Here is a 15156-nt window from a genome sequence, read left to right on the forward strand (position 1 = left end):
CCTGCCCGTGTGCCTGGGGTCTGTGTTCTGTGCTGGGAGCTGCTGCTCGTGCTGCTGGTGGCTCTGCCCCGAGGGAGCCCAGCAGCAGTGACAGCAGACACCGATTCTGTGCAATCAGGGCCGACACTCCTCACAACCCCCCCATCTCTGCGCTTGAAACCGACTGGAGGACAACGCTGTTGTCCTTTGCTTGTTTCTTGAAGTAAACCAGACTTAGTTCAAGCTCAGGGATGAGTTTTCCTGAAAGCCAGTTATAATTTCATTTATCTCTGCCTTCCACCTGTGTCAATGTTTTGTTGCATATGAATTTGTACAGATTTTGCTCAACACAACTGTGTGTGGTAGGTGAAGTGTGGTTTTTTGCTTCAAAATTGAATACTGTAGTAGAGGACTGCAGCAGTGGAGTAACTTCACTTAATTATGAGTGTTTGATCTGCTGTGCACAAGATTAAGACTCACTCATCTGCTGCCACTGAAATAATTGCCTGTTTTCTTTTTGGCATGTGAACAAATACATGAAAATAAGACAATCTCCATCTACTTAAAAATATTCCAAATTCCTTGCAAACAGTCTTCAAGCAGATCTCTCTCCCCTCCTGCCTCTTTCTTCCCTCCCTCCTGTCCTTTTGTAGTCCTTCTCACTTGGCCTACTCAAACATAAATCAGGTCCCCATGTTTTAGCTCGATTTCACTTGTCTGGATTATTCATTGCTCCCCACATTTTTTAGATGCAGAATGTTTCCTCTCACTGAGGAGCATTTAAAGAAAGGGGAGAGGAAACGCTTCTGGGGTTTCACTGAGCTCATGTCAAATCTTGAAAATATATTCTCTGTATAAGCCACCGGCAGTAGATCTACTTTTTCTAGTTTAAAAAGGCACCTTAGCTAAGTTTTTTTCCTTGCTTTCTGCTGCCTCTGCTACACTCTCGTTTCTTCTAGCCAGTGATTCTGAATCTGAGTAATACCCACACTTCATTAGGCTACTGTAGACTCTGAAATATATTAGAGGTATGTGACCCTCTCATGAAGAACTAAACCACTGTCAGATTGAAATGTGCCTGCTGGAAAATTGAATGACTCTTGTCTGACCAACTGTATTCCTTCTCTGATATGTAAATTTCAACTAGAAGTCAAAAATTGGTGTAAAATTATGTAGAGAGATGTGATACACATGTATCTAGAGCCATAAATAGCTACCTGTGGATCTAAGTGTTCTATAATATAAACAGATAAATATTCATCTATGACACCCATAATATGCATAGATATAATCTGCATGTATTTAGAGTCATTTAGTTACTTTTAAATTATACATAGAATTGGTTGCTAAGTATTTTGGTGTTTGTATCATTCTTACATTAACCTTTCTCCACAAAAGTTAAGTACATGTACATGTTTAAATGCAGTATTATTATTTCCCTATTTTTTTAATATATCGGTTATCATGCTGGAATCTCAGTACCACTCAGATAATGACCTTCACTAGAAATAGAGAGTAGTTCTTAATTTTTCTTCTGATTCTCACCTTTTTTCATAGGGTTTTTTTTTTTTTTAACTCATCACACTATAAGAAACAGATAACATTGCTTTAAAAAAAGAGACCTGTAAATTTGAGTTTCTCCAGCAATTCCAGCACTACTATCTTGTGGAGATTACTCAGTAAAACAAGTTTTACTGGTAATGACCCATGTATTAATTCTCATTATTATAAGAATTAGCGTGTAAACATGCAAAAACTGGAAATGCTTTGGTTTGGCTGGATCTGATAATTATAGGTGAGGCTTCCCCATCCTATTTGCAAATGAAAGAACTTTAAAAATTCTGGACTTTTTTGGTCATAGGTTTGGTTTCAACAAAGGAAGACATCTTGAGAGAAAATACTTTGTAATGAAAAGAATCAACCAGTTGTGGTTTGAAAGCTGTGCTTGGAAATAAAATTGTGACCACGATGATGTGATCTGCCCGAGGATTTTACCCAGCAATGCTGAATGAGGATGATGGATGTGTCACCTCCTGGACACCTGCTCTGCTCATTTGGGATATTTTTGTAGCCCAGGTTGCAGAGATACCCATCCTCTTTTATACAGTGTCTGCCACTGAGCTACAGGACAAGCACTGACATTAATTACACTGATCGCTTAGGCTTGTGCAGACTCAAGGTTTCTCCTTTAACTAAATTTTGATAGTTTTATATTTCACATTATTTTCTTCTTGAAGTCACTGGAGTGAACAGTACTGTCATGTAGTTTAGTTGCATTCCTCATGTTTTCAGTAATTAGCCCCATTTCCATACCCTAAATATATGAAAAGATTCTCCTGTCTTCTCTTGCAAACAGGCTAAAACAGCTCCTAAGGGAGGCATTTCAGAGCATGGCTATACAAAATGTGTTTTAGAAAACAAGCACAGTGCAGTGCCCAGAAATAATTTTTGCTTGGCTTTGAGCTGAATGTTTGATACCCCCTCCAAAGCTTAATGTTGCAGCTTCCTATTCTTCTACACCCTCAAATATGGGTAAACATTTCCAAAAAAATAAAACACAGATATTAATTGGTTCCAGACTATTAATTAGCTGAGGCCCAGGTGAGGACACTCTTGAAGAGTGAAGAGGGGATGCTGTAGCAGGAGGGAAATGCCCAGGGCAGGTGATTTCTGGGCGCTGACATTGGAGCAATAACCCCTCTCAAAAGTGCTGTGAGGCTGGCTGTGGCTGCTCCTGGCACCAGCACCGAAGAGGGGATGCTGTAGCAGGAGGGAAATGCCCAGGGCAGGTGATTTCTGGGCGCTGACATTGGAGCAATAACCCCTCTCAAAAGTGCTGTGAGGCTGGCTGTGGCTGCTCCTGTCACGAGCACCCATTCCCCTCCTGGTCTGAGCTGTTCCCTCCCATTTCCAGTGAGGCTCCACTGGCCTCTGTGGCTGTGGCAGTGCTCTGATGCCCACCACAGCTGGCTCTGCTGCTCCCAGAGGCACACATCTACAGAGCCCTTCACCACGGGAGGGGCTGTGGGGGTTCTTTGGAAATGAAATACAATGCTCCTGTGCCGAGATGCCAGATATTCCCCATTTTCAGTAACTTCGTGCCTGCTGTTCCCATGGAAACAAGAGGGAGCTCTGCACACACATGGTCCTGCTTGCAAGTAGCTGTGGATTGTCAAGGAAGATCTGTGATGCACCAGGCAGCTGAAGGGTTTGGGTTTAGTTTTCCTATGAAAATGCTAGCTTTGAGCTGAATACAAGAATTTTTGGACTGTACCCCAAGTCTTGCCTGTAACTTCCCACCTTAAAGCTTGTACATTCTATAATTTGTGAATGTCTAATACTCTGTTCTCATGATTTTTCCAAATTCAGAGATCACCATAAATAGCTGTTGCATGTCCCTGAATCACAGTCCTGTGTCAGGTATCAGTCTGCCCTAGAGGTAATGAAAATCCTGAAGCTCTTCAGTGCAGGGCTGGCTCATTTAGTTTAGAACTCACTTGTTTGAGTATTCCACAAAAAGCAGACCTTTCCAACAGAGTGGGTATGAGATAAGAAATAGCAGAGCAGGAGGCAGATGAACAGAGAAACTCAAGAAAGCAGTGAGAGGAAGCCCAGTATCCTGCCTTGCTGGGCAGTAGTGCCAGAACTGCAGGTAAACACAGAGGAGAAGAGAGGATGTTGTGGGTCGTGGTCAGATGCAGGTGATAATTCAGAAAAGAAAGGTAAACTGATCAGCCCATCTCCACACAGAAGACAAAGGTCAGAAAGGAGAAAAATTACAGGCTTTGGAAGATCCTACTTTTGTGGCCAGTTGGCTATTGCATCTTTCTCTAAATATTTTCAAACATAGTAAAAAACAGAAAGCAAACAAACAAACAAACTGCAAATCTAATTGGAAAAAGAAGGCAAACCCATTAAAGTATACCCTTTCGGTTGTTTGATCAATACTGTTAAGACTAAAGAAAGTAAAAGTTCTTTCCTTTTTAGGATTTTGAGCTGAACAACGAGCTGAAAATGAATGTGTTAAATTTGCTGGAGGAAGTTTTGAGAGACCCTGACCTTCTCCCCCAAGAAAGGAAAGCTACTGCAAACATACTGAGGTAAATGCATTTGTAATTATTTCCCATGTTAACTGCAGTACAGAGTGAGATAGCTGGGGGACTGGCTATCCGAGAATTCACAGGTTTGGGTTTTCCTCCAGAGTATTGAGTTTTGAATGATTGCTCGGTGTTTTATGAGCCATAAAACAGAGCCTGTTTTAAGTTTCATTCATAAAAAATACCTGTATTGGAAAACTTTGCTGCAGAACAGCTGACAGCCATGAGTTCAGCCTTCAAGTATGAGTGAAAACAGCCCTGTCTACAAAGTGTGAATATTTTATAGCCACTGATTTTCATGTAAATCATTCTACATTACTGAGGAGCAGTAAAAATTTAAAGACTAAGCACTGATTAAATGAATTAGTTGAAACGTTTGAAGACTGAAGAGTGATTAAAGTAAAACATCAGGAAAACACAGATAAATCTATGGTGTGCTTTGTTAACATTTCAGTAAGTATTCTGCAGGTAAGCCAATAAGGGTGCAATAGTGTATGCCTGCATTTTCTAAGACCATTTGACAGATTTACCAACAGATACGTGGAAAAAAAAGTGGCTGAAAAGTTGTTCACTTGTGAGGACAAGCATCAAACAAAAGATAAGAAACACAGATAAGTTCTGATTAAAAGCACCTTTCTCTTTACATAAATAAAAATAGTCCTCCTTTTAATAATACTGTGTGTGCTGCTATTGCAAGTGAAAATAATAAGTTTGTTTTATGTGTTTCTTTGGAAGAAACAGCAAGTCAAGAGAGCAAGAAGGATGAGGATGATATGGGTTTTGATAATATGTGTGACAGCAAAGGTTCTACTCACAGTGGGAAAAATTACCTTAAAACTTTCAGCTTCTTAAGAAAATATTTGAAAACAAGCCTGGGCTGGCTGTTCCTGGCAGAGTACAGGGATGGATTTATAGGCCTTCACCATACAAGTTGGTCAACAATTTCCTGTACCCAGTTTCAAAATAGTCAATTTCCACTAGCAGTTGCATCAGAAAATGGACCTTTGTATTTATGTGTAGACTATGAATTGTCTCTGTTTGTATCCTTTCACTGCTGTTCTAGGAAATGGTTGTTACTGTTTATCCTCTCTTCCCTCCTAGAACTGATTACTGAGTACCTGAGCACACTGTCTGATACACCAGTGAATACAGTTCATCACATACTTCCTTTTTTCCGAATTTTCAAAAATTCAGACTGCATTTTTGACCATTCTCTGAAATTTCATGCTCTATTTCTTTTGCAAAGAAAAAAATGGAAAAAAAGCTTTTTCTTTTAGCCTTGGCTAAAAAATCCTTTATTGCTTTTCAAGACTGGCAGTGCTGCTAAATATACATGGATGCTGGACAACTTGATGTGAAATATTTCAATCCTACTTCAATGTGAATTAAATTTCAATACAATTATTCCCCTTTCACTTGGAAGGGGGAGGTGTTCAGATCACCTCAGGGAAATGTCTGGTAATTAAGAGTGATTTCCAGAGTTTAACAAAGCACTGTGATTACTCGTGGAGACACAGGCTCTCAGCAAGGCTATATGGTCAACTGGGTGAAGGGAATTACAGGATCTAAGGAATAATCTGCTGTTGTTGGCGTGTAACTTTATCTGTGATAGTGACACAGGAGTGCCCGTTCCTTTATTCTTCCACAGTCCTTAAGTTTTAGTGCACATTATTAAAATAGAAATATTTGTAAGCTTTAAAAAACTCTGATGGACTTCCTGGTCTAAGTAGGGACCTGCTCTCCTGTGGAGACTGTGAGCACTCAGTCCTGGCACCATCTCAGGTCCTGGGGCATCCAGGGGTCCCTCTGCTCCTCCAGCTCCTCAGTATGGTGGTGGGTTCAGAGGCAGAACTAGCTGTTCTTTGGCAACTTAACTTTGCAATATTCAGAATATAAATGGGGGAGTAGTTTCTGTCAGGGGATTTAGCTGTTCTGGCAGGTTGAAAACATCCTTGTACAGTTCTGGAACTGATTTCATGGAGGATGAGAAACGAGCATTGTCGGGAGAGATGACATTGACCTGCCTGAGTCCTGTCTGATGGCACAACTGCACGAACCCAGAGGGCAAACAGGTTTCCAGTGCCAGAGGGAAAAAGGCTTTTTCTACATTACCACTAAAAACGAAAGTGCTGCACGTGGTGCAAGAGGAGGATGTGATGGCACGGGGTTTGTTCTGTGCCCCCACACTGCCGTGGCTGGTTCAGTAGGTCAGGCCAAGCACTGAACCTGTTCTGCCCCAGACTGGGAGAGCTCTCGCTGTTTCTTGTCTTCAGAGATCACTGTTTACTGCAGGGGGGAACAACGTTGCTGCTGACCCAGAAGTGCTCAGCTTCGGGCCAAGGTTGCACTGAGCCACCCTGAGGATGCTCCATGTCCTGCAGTGTCCTCCCTGCAGCATCGATCCCTTTTCTGCATCACAGTGGGGATTCTCTGTCGTGTCAGGTTACAGTCAATGTTCCGAGTGTTGAGAGAGGGCCTGCACTGTAAAAATAGTTTCCTGAGCTCCTTCAGCCATCCATAGGCTCTGACAGCCATTATGAAGGGTTTGCATTACTAAAGAACCCTGTGGTGGGACCCTGTGTTTACCTGAAGCACCAAACCACAAAACAAAGTGCAGTCAGGGAATGCAGAATTCCTGCCACAGCCGATCCCTGCCATGGAGGAGATCCTCTCCACCAAAATTCTCTGAATTTAGGCACCCTGGCTTTTCCTCCATGGACGGTGACAGAACACAGGCAGGGACTTGCTGTGAATCCCCCCAGATGTCCTAAAGGCACTCTTGCAGAATGTGCAGAGGTGCTCCCAGGCTTTGTGTTCCTCTCTTGGTTCCTGTTCAGTGTCTGGCTTGGAGAAAAGGTGCTCAGCCTGTGCCCTGCTACTTGGAGAGATGTCGTCTTTCTAGTTTTCTTCTGAATTGAGACCTTTCATCTAATACTGCATAGAGGGGAAATATAAATTACCTGGAACTGAAAGGCTTTTTTTGCTGTTGTTAGAAACCAATTTGTTTGAAGATTTCTGACAGCATGCTTTTTGTAAGAAAGCACAGATCTGTCATAACTAGAAGTTTTGACGAAACTTCATTCAAAAGGTTTCTCTGGGACAGGCTGAAAATGGGAAGAAGGAATAATCCAGCTGATGTGGCCTTCATAAAAATAGTCACTCACCCACTTGCTAAGTGAGCGCTATAAAGTAGGCTTTTTTTTGTTGTTCTGCAGAGGTGCTTGCTGCAGGCATTTTATCTAAAACATGTATTCTATCAGAATTCTGGGCTGCCTGTCAGCTGTCACTGTGGGCCTTGGCTTCCCCATATCTCAGTTTTTGTAGTGTATTCTTGAGTCTGAAAGGTTGACAAATGCATAATGGGCTTAGGACAAGCAGTTCTTGTGAAAAATTCAATTTTAAACATTTGTGAAAGAAAATTCATGCTTTCTGAGGCTTAACATTGGTATTTTTTATGTCTCCTTGAAGGGTATTGCGTAAAAATATGTCTTTTTATAAGCTGCCCCAGCCTTTGCATGCATGTCCATGTATGTGCATAGACTTTCCTTGGAAAATCTATCCCCTTGTCAGCAGAGATCAGAGGAGCAGGAAAGGTTGGTTTGTGTTCCAAAGATACATCATGGTCAGTTCTGGGAAAGGCTCTGTTTAGAATATGAATGACAAGGAAAATGTTGATGGGAGATGCTGAGCTGCTTCATGCCTTGAGTCATCAAACAAAGCAGCTGGTACTTCTTGCATGATGGGATTTCTGTTGTGTGGACTGACAGGGTTTCTCTTCAGGGTAAAAAAGCTTTTTATAATTCAGAATCTGTTCTGAAAGCTAGGCAAACCTATCAATGTATGTTTTGCTTGAATTTTTATCAGCCTTATTGACTAACCCCTGAAATCTAGATAAAATTAAATTGATAATGAAGCAGGAAGGTATAAATTCAGACTGAACAGCAGTGAATAAATTTGATAGATAACCCTATATGGGGAAAAAAAGGTTCTTTCAAGAAACAGCTCTTCTTCAGACTAAACATAGATGAAATCCAGGGATATGCAGATGTCAAAATGTGATGGATGAACAATTTTTCTGCCTTGTATGATCTCACCAAACAACACATTTCAGGCTCTCTACCTTGCACTAGCTTTTAAGTATTTTTTATATGCCTTATGTACCACAGAGGAAGGAGGAGACACATGTAGAAATTTTCAAATAGAAAATTATTTTAATATTTTGGGCTGGTCAAGCATGAAGAATAGTGAGAGAGAGAGAGAGAGAGAATCTTGGTGATTCTAAGAATTAGAAAGGTAATTCTGTTATATTTTCTTCATTTCGGAAGGTGCTGGAGGTGTCACCCCGTTGAGTCCTCCCTGAGGGTGACACTGCCCAGGAGAGCCCCTCTGTGCCTTTGCTTTCTCTTGTGACTCTTTTCACAAGGATCTGCTTCTTCCCAGCTCACAGGAGCTCTCTAGGGAGTGCAGTGGGAGCTGTCCAAGCAGGACTGGTCAGCCCAGTGAGTGTCCCCAGTCCTCTGTTGAACCTGGGTGTCCCAAAAGTGACAACAGCACAGACTGAAGTGGAAGATGCTATTGATGCTATTGAAAAAAATACCATTATCCAGGCTAGAGATCTGTCCTCTGCACACTTCAGTGTAGAATATTTCTGGATACCAGAAAAGTTGGTTTTGTTTTCTTTCATGAGATCACTGTGCTAGAGAAAAAGCATCCGTTTAGAAGGAGGGATTGAATGGGGCAGGGGGACAGGGCCTGTGTGGTTTTCATTGCTAGAGGTTCTTGTCACAGGATGAACAACACCTTCCTGAGGCACCCAGGCATGAGGTACAGCACAAAATAAGCTGCTCTGCAGGACAGATTGCCAGGCTATTTAAGGGACTGAGGCTGCACTCTGTTATTATCTGGCCAAGAAGCTTAGGGATCTCCTGGAGAGGTAGACACGCCTTGCCTGTCAGACACAAGGTGCTTCAAGCCCTCATGAATTAAAAAGAAAGGTGTTTTGTGTGGATGTGGAAGGCTGCAAATGAAGGAGGCTTCTGAGATCCTGTCTGTGTGTATCTGCATTTGATTTTAGCCTAGCCCTCAGTTTGGCAAACCAAGAGGAAACAGCAGCAGCCCCCAGCAGAAGAACCTGGTGTGCTGGGCATAAAACCCTTCTGCACACCCACCTGGTGCAAACTCATGTCTCATGCCAGAGCTGAGGTCTCCAGGCAAAGTGATGCTTTCCCCTTATGGCTTTCCCTGGTGCATGCAGAGTCTGCCCTGCAGAGTGCACTGGTAGGGAACTGGAGGGACCTGTTGCTGTGGGTGTCCTTCTGAAGTCGTCAGCAGGACCTTGGGAAGGGTCACCTGAACTGTCCTGGGGAATTCAGCTGAGCAGGACCCTCTGCAGAGAGCCTGACCCAGGGCCCACCTGTACCTGCACCTTCATCCCGATGTTAAACTAAACCTCCCCGGAAGGGAATCTGCCCAGCAACTTCTGGGCACATTGTTGTGTCCTTTCAGACGGCCTTTTACATTCTGACTTAGCTACTTCTCCCTAAATCTTCTCACTCCTGTATTACATAAATCCGGTGTTTTCACGGTTTCTTTGGGTCTGTGTTTTCCAAATGAAGGGGTAAGATCTTGTAATTATGTGCAAGTATGCTGCATCACGGTAGATGGTGTTCAATCAATACTTACTTTCGCCTGGTTAATTTTTGACCCATTACTCTGAAATAACTATAATAATCACAGGTTTTCTGTAGCAGAATTGGAAACACTCATTAACACTTTTATTACTGAAAGGAAATAATGTCCTTGCTACAAGTAAAAGCTGCAGCTCGCTGTCCATTTCCACACTCTGAGCTCAGTGTGGGACACTGAACAGGACAGTTTCCAGGATTCATTAGCTGAGAGATATTAAACCTCCATGGAAATATTTTACCTTACATGTCTCTGATGCTGTAACGGTTTATACACTTTTACTTGAAGAAAGACATGAGTTTTTAGGTAACAGATTTTTTTTATCTCCTCAATTGCAGTTTTAGGATTTATTTGAGATAAACCATTTTGCTGATCTATGGTAAGGTTTTCCCATAACCATGGAAGATTTTATTTATATAGGATGTTTTGTTATTTTATTATTCAGGACTCTTTCTCAGGATGATCAAGATGATAACCATTTGAAAATAGAGGATATCATTCAGATGGTAAGTTCATCTTGAGAGTTAAACATCAATACTCCTATAGAAATGTTGTGGGTTTTCATCAATAAAATGTAACACAACTGCAACGTGTTAAGTATTTCTGACAGATACACTGTTCTTTTATACCAAGAATGTCCATTTCAGTTTAGAGATTGTAAGAATTTGAAGGCCATATCAAAAATGAACTTGTCAAAACTTCAGTATTTGGACATAAATCTCAAGATTTTAAAAAGGGGAAAGATATTAATAGATATGAAATTATAAGTGCAAAATATGCGGAGTTTAATTAACCTACATTCATACTCCTGAGCTGGTGTGTGCTTGTACCTCTGTGAGTTTCCAGCCTGGTGTTTGTGTCGTTTGCAGTTGTTATTAATTCTTATTTCTCCTTATCCTGAAGTTAATTGCAGCCCCGTGTTGAAGGTTGCCAGGCAGCTGCTCATGCCCTGTGGCACACAGAGAGACCCCTCAGTGTTCTCCTTGCTTTTGCAGCCAGACTGCCCCAAGCCCGAGTGCTTTGAGACGCTGTCGGCCATGGAGCTGGCGGAGCAGATCACCCTGCTGGACCACGTCGTGTTCCGCAGCATCCCCTATGAGTGAGTGTCCCCTGGGGGGACGGGCCACCGGCCGGGCAGCACCGGCCCCGGGCTCTGCTCCTGAGGAAAGGGCGTCGCACATAAAAGCATCGTGTGGTGTAAATAGGGTCACGGTGCGGGAAATTAGGATGGGGTGATAGGGCACAGGGGATTAAGAGAAAAATAAGTCTTCTGTACAATATTTACCGTTTCAGACAGCATTAAAAATGGTATAGCGAGATGCTGGAATTAGTGTAAAGCTGTGTTATTAGCTTCCAGCAAATTGAGGTATCCTTGAAATCTGCTTAGGCTGTGGTTACAGACAGACTCTCTGCTGTGTTTATGAAGATCTTGTTGGCTTTTTTCTCTCCCATCAATGTCTAGAGAGTTCCTTGGGCAGGGCTGGATGAAAGTGGATAAAAATGAGAGAACGCCCTATATTATGAAAACTAGTCAACATTTTAATGATGTAAGTACTCTCAAATACAGATTTGCTTTCTAGGAACCCCATGGACTGTCTCTGACCTCTGGAACAAAAATACTGGGTTTTGTTGCAGTGTGATGTAATGTGTTATCTAGTAGTGACTTTATGTTGCAGCCTTTTTGTAATTAACCATTTAAATCAAAGCAGATGAAGATTCTTGTTTCCAGTAATTGGTACTCAGCATTTCAGTGGCAATTTAAGAGAAGAACATTTTAAACTGTAGCACATTGCCTTTCAGCCTACTGAAGAAACTGCATTTTCTCCAGACAAATATAACACCAGTTCTGTGTAATGAATGTCCTTTGGATCCCTAAACATGTCTTTGCTCTCTATTATTTTCCTTGATTTGTACTGAGAGACTTCCCAATCAGGGAGTCTCTGATGGCTTTATCATTAGTTTATCACTGATGGCTTGGAGACCTTCCCATTGCATCCCCAACCCTTCACTGCTGTCACCATCCTCTCCACCTGCCTCAAGCTCTGTTTTCAGTGTTCCCTGGGTTTATCAAGAGCCATCATTTCCATCCTGCGCTGGTTGGGGGTTGTTCTGCCTTGTCCCTTAATTAGTGACATGTTAGAAGGGATCGTGCTTCGCTTCCCTGAGTCCCTGCCTCTCCCCGTGGCCAGATGAGCAACCTGGTGGCCTCGCAGATCATGAGCTACGCCGATGTTCCCTCGCGGGCCAGCGCCATCGAGAAGTGGGTGGCGGTGGCCGACATCTGCCGCTGCCTGCACAACTACAACGGCGTGCTGGAGATCACCTCGGCCCTCAACAGGAGTGCCATCTACAGGCTCAAGAAAACCTGGGCAAAGGTGTCCAAACAGGTGAGAAGGACACGGCCACGGGCGGGGGGGTCCCGGTTCCATCTGTAACCGTGTCCAGGGGTTGAGACGGGAATCCTCCTGTAAATATTTCTGCTTTTCCACCGCGTGGAACTGGCATCTCCTGTCCAGGTCTTTTGTAGTTAGATTTTTTATCTGTGGGAACAAACTGTTTTCAACATAATTGGCAAGTGTCAAAGACTATTGGGCCTGACGTGCTGAAATGTTCAAGTAAACTAAATTTAGGCATTTTTTGATAGACACATCTGGGTGGTTACAAGCTATGGTTAAAGTCTGGCCAGCTGCCTAAAATAGGAACTGCCTGTGCAGAAAGCCTGAAAGAAGGTCAGAACCGCTCAAATTCATGAGTTTTTTTCTTCCCAGTAGGGGATGGTTGAGAAAAAGTCTTCTTTCTCATTAAGGAGCTCAAGTTCAGGTGCAGTGAACACCTCTCTTTAACCCTTACCTGGCTGCTGAGAATGTCAGCAGAAGCTGTGAGAATGACTGCCAGCCTCAAAAGAAAAACACTCACATGAAAAAAAGGCCTGTTGGGATGAAGATAATCCAGTCTTTTATGTTCTGTGTTCTAAATGGTTCAGAGAAATACAATTAAAATACATTCTGACTGTACACCTTCTCCAGTCAGCTTTTTCTCAGCTGCTTCGTAGCTGCTGCTATGTTATTCTATTTAAAAATCTGTTAAAAATCCTTTAAATACAAACTGTTGTGAGTTTACCTCCAAAAAGTGTTATGGATAGAATTATTTTTATTTTTAAACTTCTCAATTAAAAAAGAAAAAACCAAACCCACAGCAGATTGATGTTGTGGCACAGTCCTGTGGCACCTATTGGGAATGCAATCTGGGTTTTTCATCAGCCTGCTTCTTAGAAGAAAGTGACTCTGTCTGCCTACAGCTCTCTCTTAATTGGAAATTCAGTTTCAAATATGATGAATTTCTTATCATTCTCTACACTCAAGTCTCAAGTCAGTAGCAAAAACAGTCTGAAAATCAAATTTATTTCACTTAAGAAGGAACCAGGGTCTGATGATGGCCACTGAAAGTGATTTGTGTAAGACATGAATGTATTCTCATTTACATACTCAGCTTTTACCTGGAACTTGGAGGCAAAATCAGCTCAGTGCAAGCTCCAAGGCAAGGAACAGCCCTTGCTGTCACCAACTTCAGTAAATGCAGCTGAGGACCCTCAGCAACATGTAGGATCTGTTATATTCTTGTGTGCACAGCAAACTGAATTCCTGACCATTAATTTAATAAACCTGTGGGTTTTCCTCCATTTGCAGGGTAATAATATTAGCATAAATACAGGTTCTGTGTATCACTCATAGGAAAATCTTTAAAGCTGCCTAATCTCCATTTTCAGAAAGACAGGAGGAACTGCAGTAAAGCTTAATTCTTAATGCCTGTTTTGCTACTCCTGAAAATGGGGTGGGGATGATAAGTGAATGACACCTTTGCTACAGTCTAATTCCAGTCATTTACGTGCACCAGCAATGACATTTGTAATGCATTTTCTTTCTAGACAAAAGCTCTCATGGACAAGCTTCAGAAGACTGTGTCATCTGAAGGAAGGTTTAAAAACCTGAGAGAAATGCTCAAAAAGTATGCCTCCCTACAGTATACAACTGTGTTTTGTTATAAGAAGTGGATAGTTCATGTTAAAGATTAATTGCATTTGATTAAGCTTTAATAATTAATATCTTTCTTGCCTAATAACCTTTTAAAATCTAGGTTGGTTCTATTTGGCATTATTGTTTTGCTGAATATGCTGTGATTTAATACCCCTGGTGGATAAACATAGTAGCTCCAGAGAATTACTGAAACAAATGAAACTATTTTTCTGTGTGAACATTCCCTGTTGGGGTTTTATGTACACTGATAAACTTTTTCAATAACTGTAAAGTCAGCTTTATAAATTAAAGATTTATGGAAAACAGGATTGTTCTAGTTAAGTTTAGGGCTTGGGACTAAGCCTGAGTCAGGTCACAGACCCGTTCATATGACAATAAACTATGTTTCTGACAATAAATTATGAGAGGAACATAGGGACAGGACAAAGGCTCAGGGACATTTCTTCTCCTCTGGCCTCCCAGCCTGCTGGAAAACAGCCTGTTTCTTTTATGCAGCAGTCCTTGAATATTGTTTTCTTTAATTGATTTGCCAGATTGCATTTGACATTCTGTAATTTTGGTATCCAGGATATTCCGTGTCAAGTGTTCCGCAATTTATGTGCTGATTCCAGCTGTATAAAAACCTGGATTTTTCTGAGTTTTGTAATTGGAAGCAGGCTTTTCAGAATCGAATGGCACAACTACTTCAAGTGATCTTGAGAGAAGCTGACAACTGAACAGCCAGAATAATTAATGGTATATTTAAAAATTGCCATTAATATTAGATATTGGGCAGAATGCATTCAATTTGTCACAGGCAGAGCAAACACAACTCTAGCAGAGGCAGAGGAGCTGTTTGTCCTGGAAAGGAATGCAACCCATTGCTTAGAAGCAGGCAAAGTAATAAAGAGTTTGTGTGAGTTAGAAAAAAATGCATTTGCAAAATGTAGCTACAGGAAAATAATCTGATTTGTTGATTTACAGCTGTAACCCACCTGCTGTTCCCTACCTTGGGATGTACCTGACTGACCTGGCATTTATTGAGGAAGGAACACCCAACTTCACTGAGGAAGGCCTTGTCAATTTTTCCAAAATGAGAATGGTAATTTTCAGTTTCTTACATGCTTCACCAACAGGTGTTTAATTGCGTGTGTTAATTATTGATTTCATTGTAACTCCTCTGAATGTAACTTCGGGGAAGGTGTTTTGGTGGTGAGAGCAATTCCTTGAGGCAGTCTTCTATCACCACCTTCTGGCAGGCTGGGTATTTTCACAGGCTGAATTTGTCCCCAGTTTACTTTCTGAGAAATGACAGCAAAAGCAGCTGCCTGAAGCTCATGAAGGAGCAACAAAAAGCTTTCCTAAAAAACCAAAATTACAGG

General features: G+C 41.8%; 1 protein-coding gene across 1 annotated transcript in view; it reads left to right on the forward strand.

Moving 5' to 3' along the window:
- Positions 1–15156, forward strand: part of LOC103613261 (ras-specific guanine nucleotide-releasing factor 2) — a gene marked incomplete at its 5' end in the record, with an annotated part of 43798 nt that overhangs the window by 22998 nt on the left and 5644 nt on the right. Inside the window, 7 exons of the mRNA XM_008631014.2 lie at positions 3967–4079; positions 10207–10267; positions 10757–10860; positions 11224–11308; positions 11951–12148; positions 13687–13766; positions 14759–14876. Coding sequence (XP_008629236.2) covers positions 3967–4079; positions 10207–10267; positions 10757–10860; positions 11224–11308; positions 11951–12148; positions 13687–13766; positions 14759–14876 — 759 coding nt within the window. The remainder of the gene's footprint in view (positions 1–3966; positions 4080–10206; positions 10268–10756; positions 10861–11223; positions 11309–11950; positions 12149–13686; positions 13767–14758; positions 14877–15156) is intronic.

Source organism: Corvus brachyrhynchos, unplaced genomic scaffold (assembly GCF_000691975.1).
Source record: "Corvus brachyrhynchos isolate BGI_N302 unplaced genomic scaffold, ASM69197v1 scaffold144, whole genome shotgun sequence".
In the NCBI taxonomy this organism is placed as follows: Eukaryota; Metazoa; Chordata; class Aves; order Passeriformes; family Corvidae; genus Corvus; species Corvus brachyrhynchos.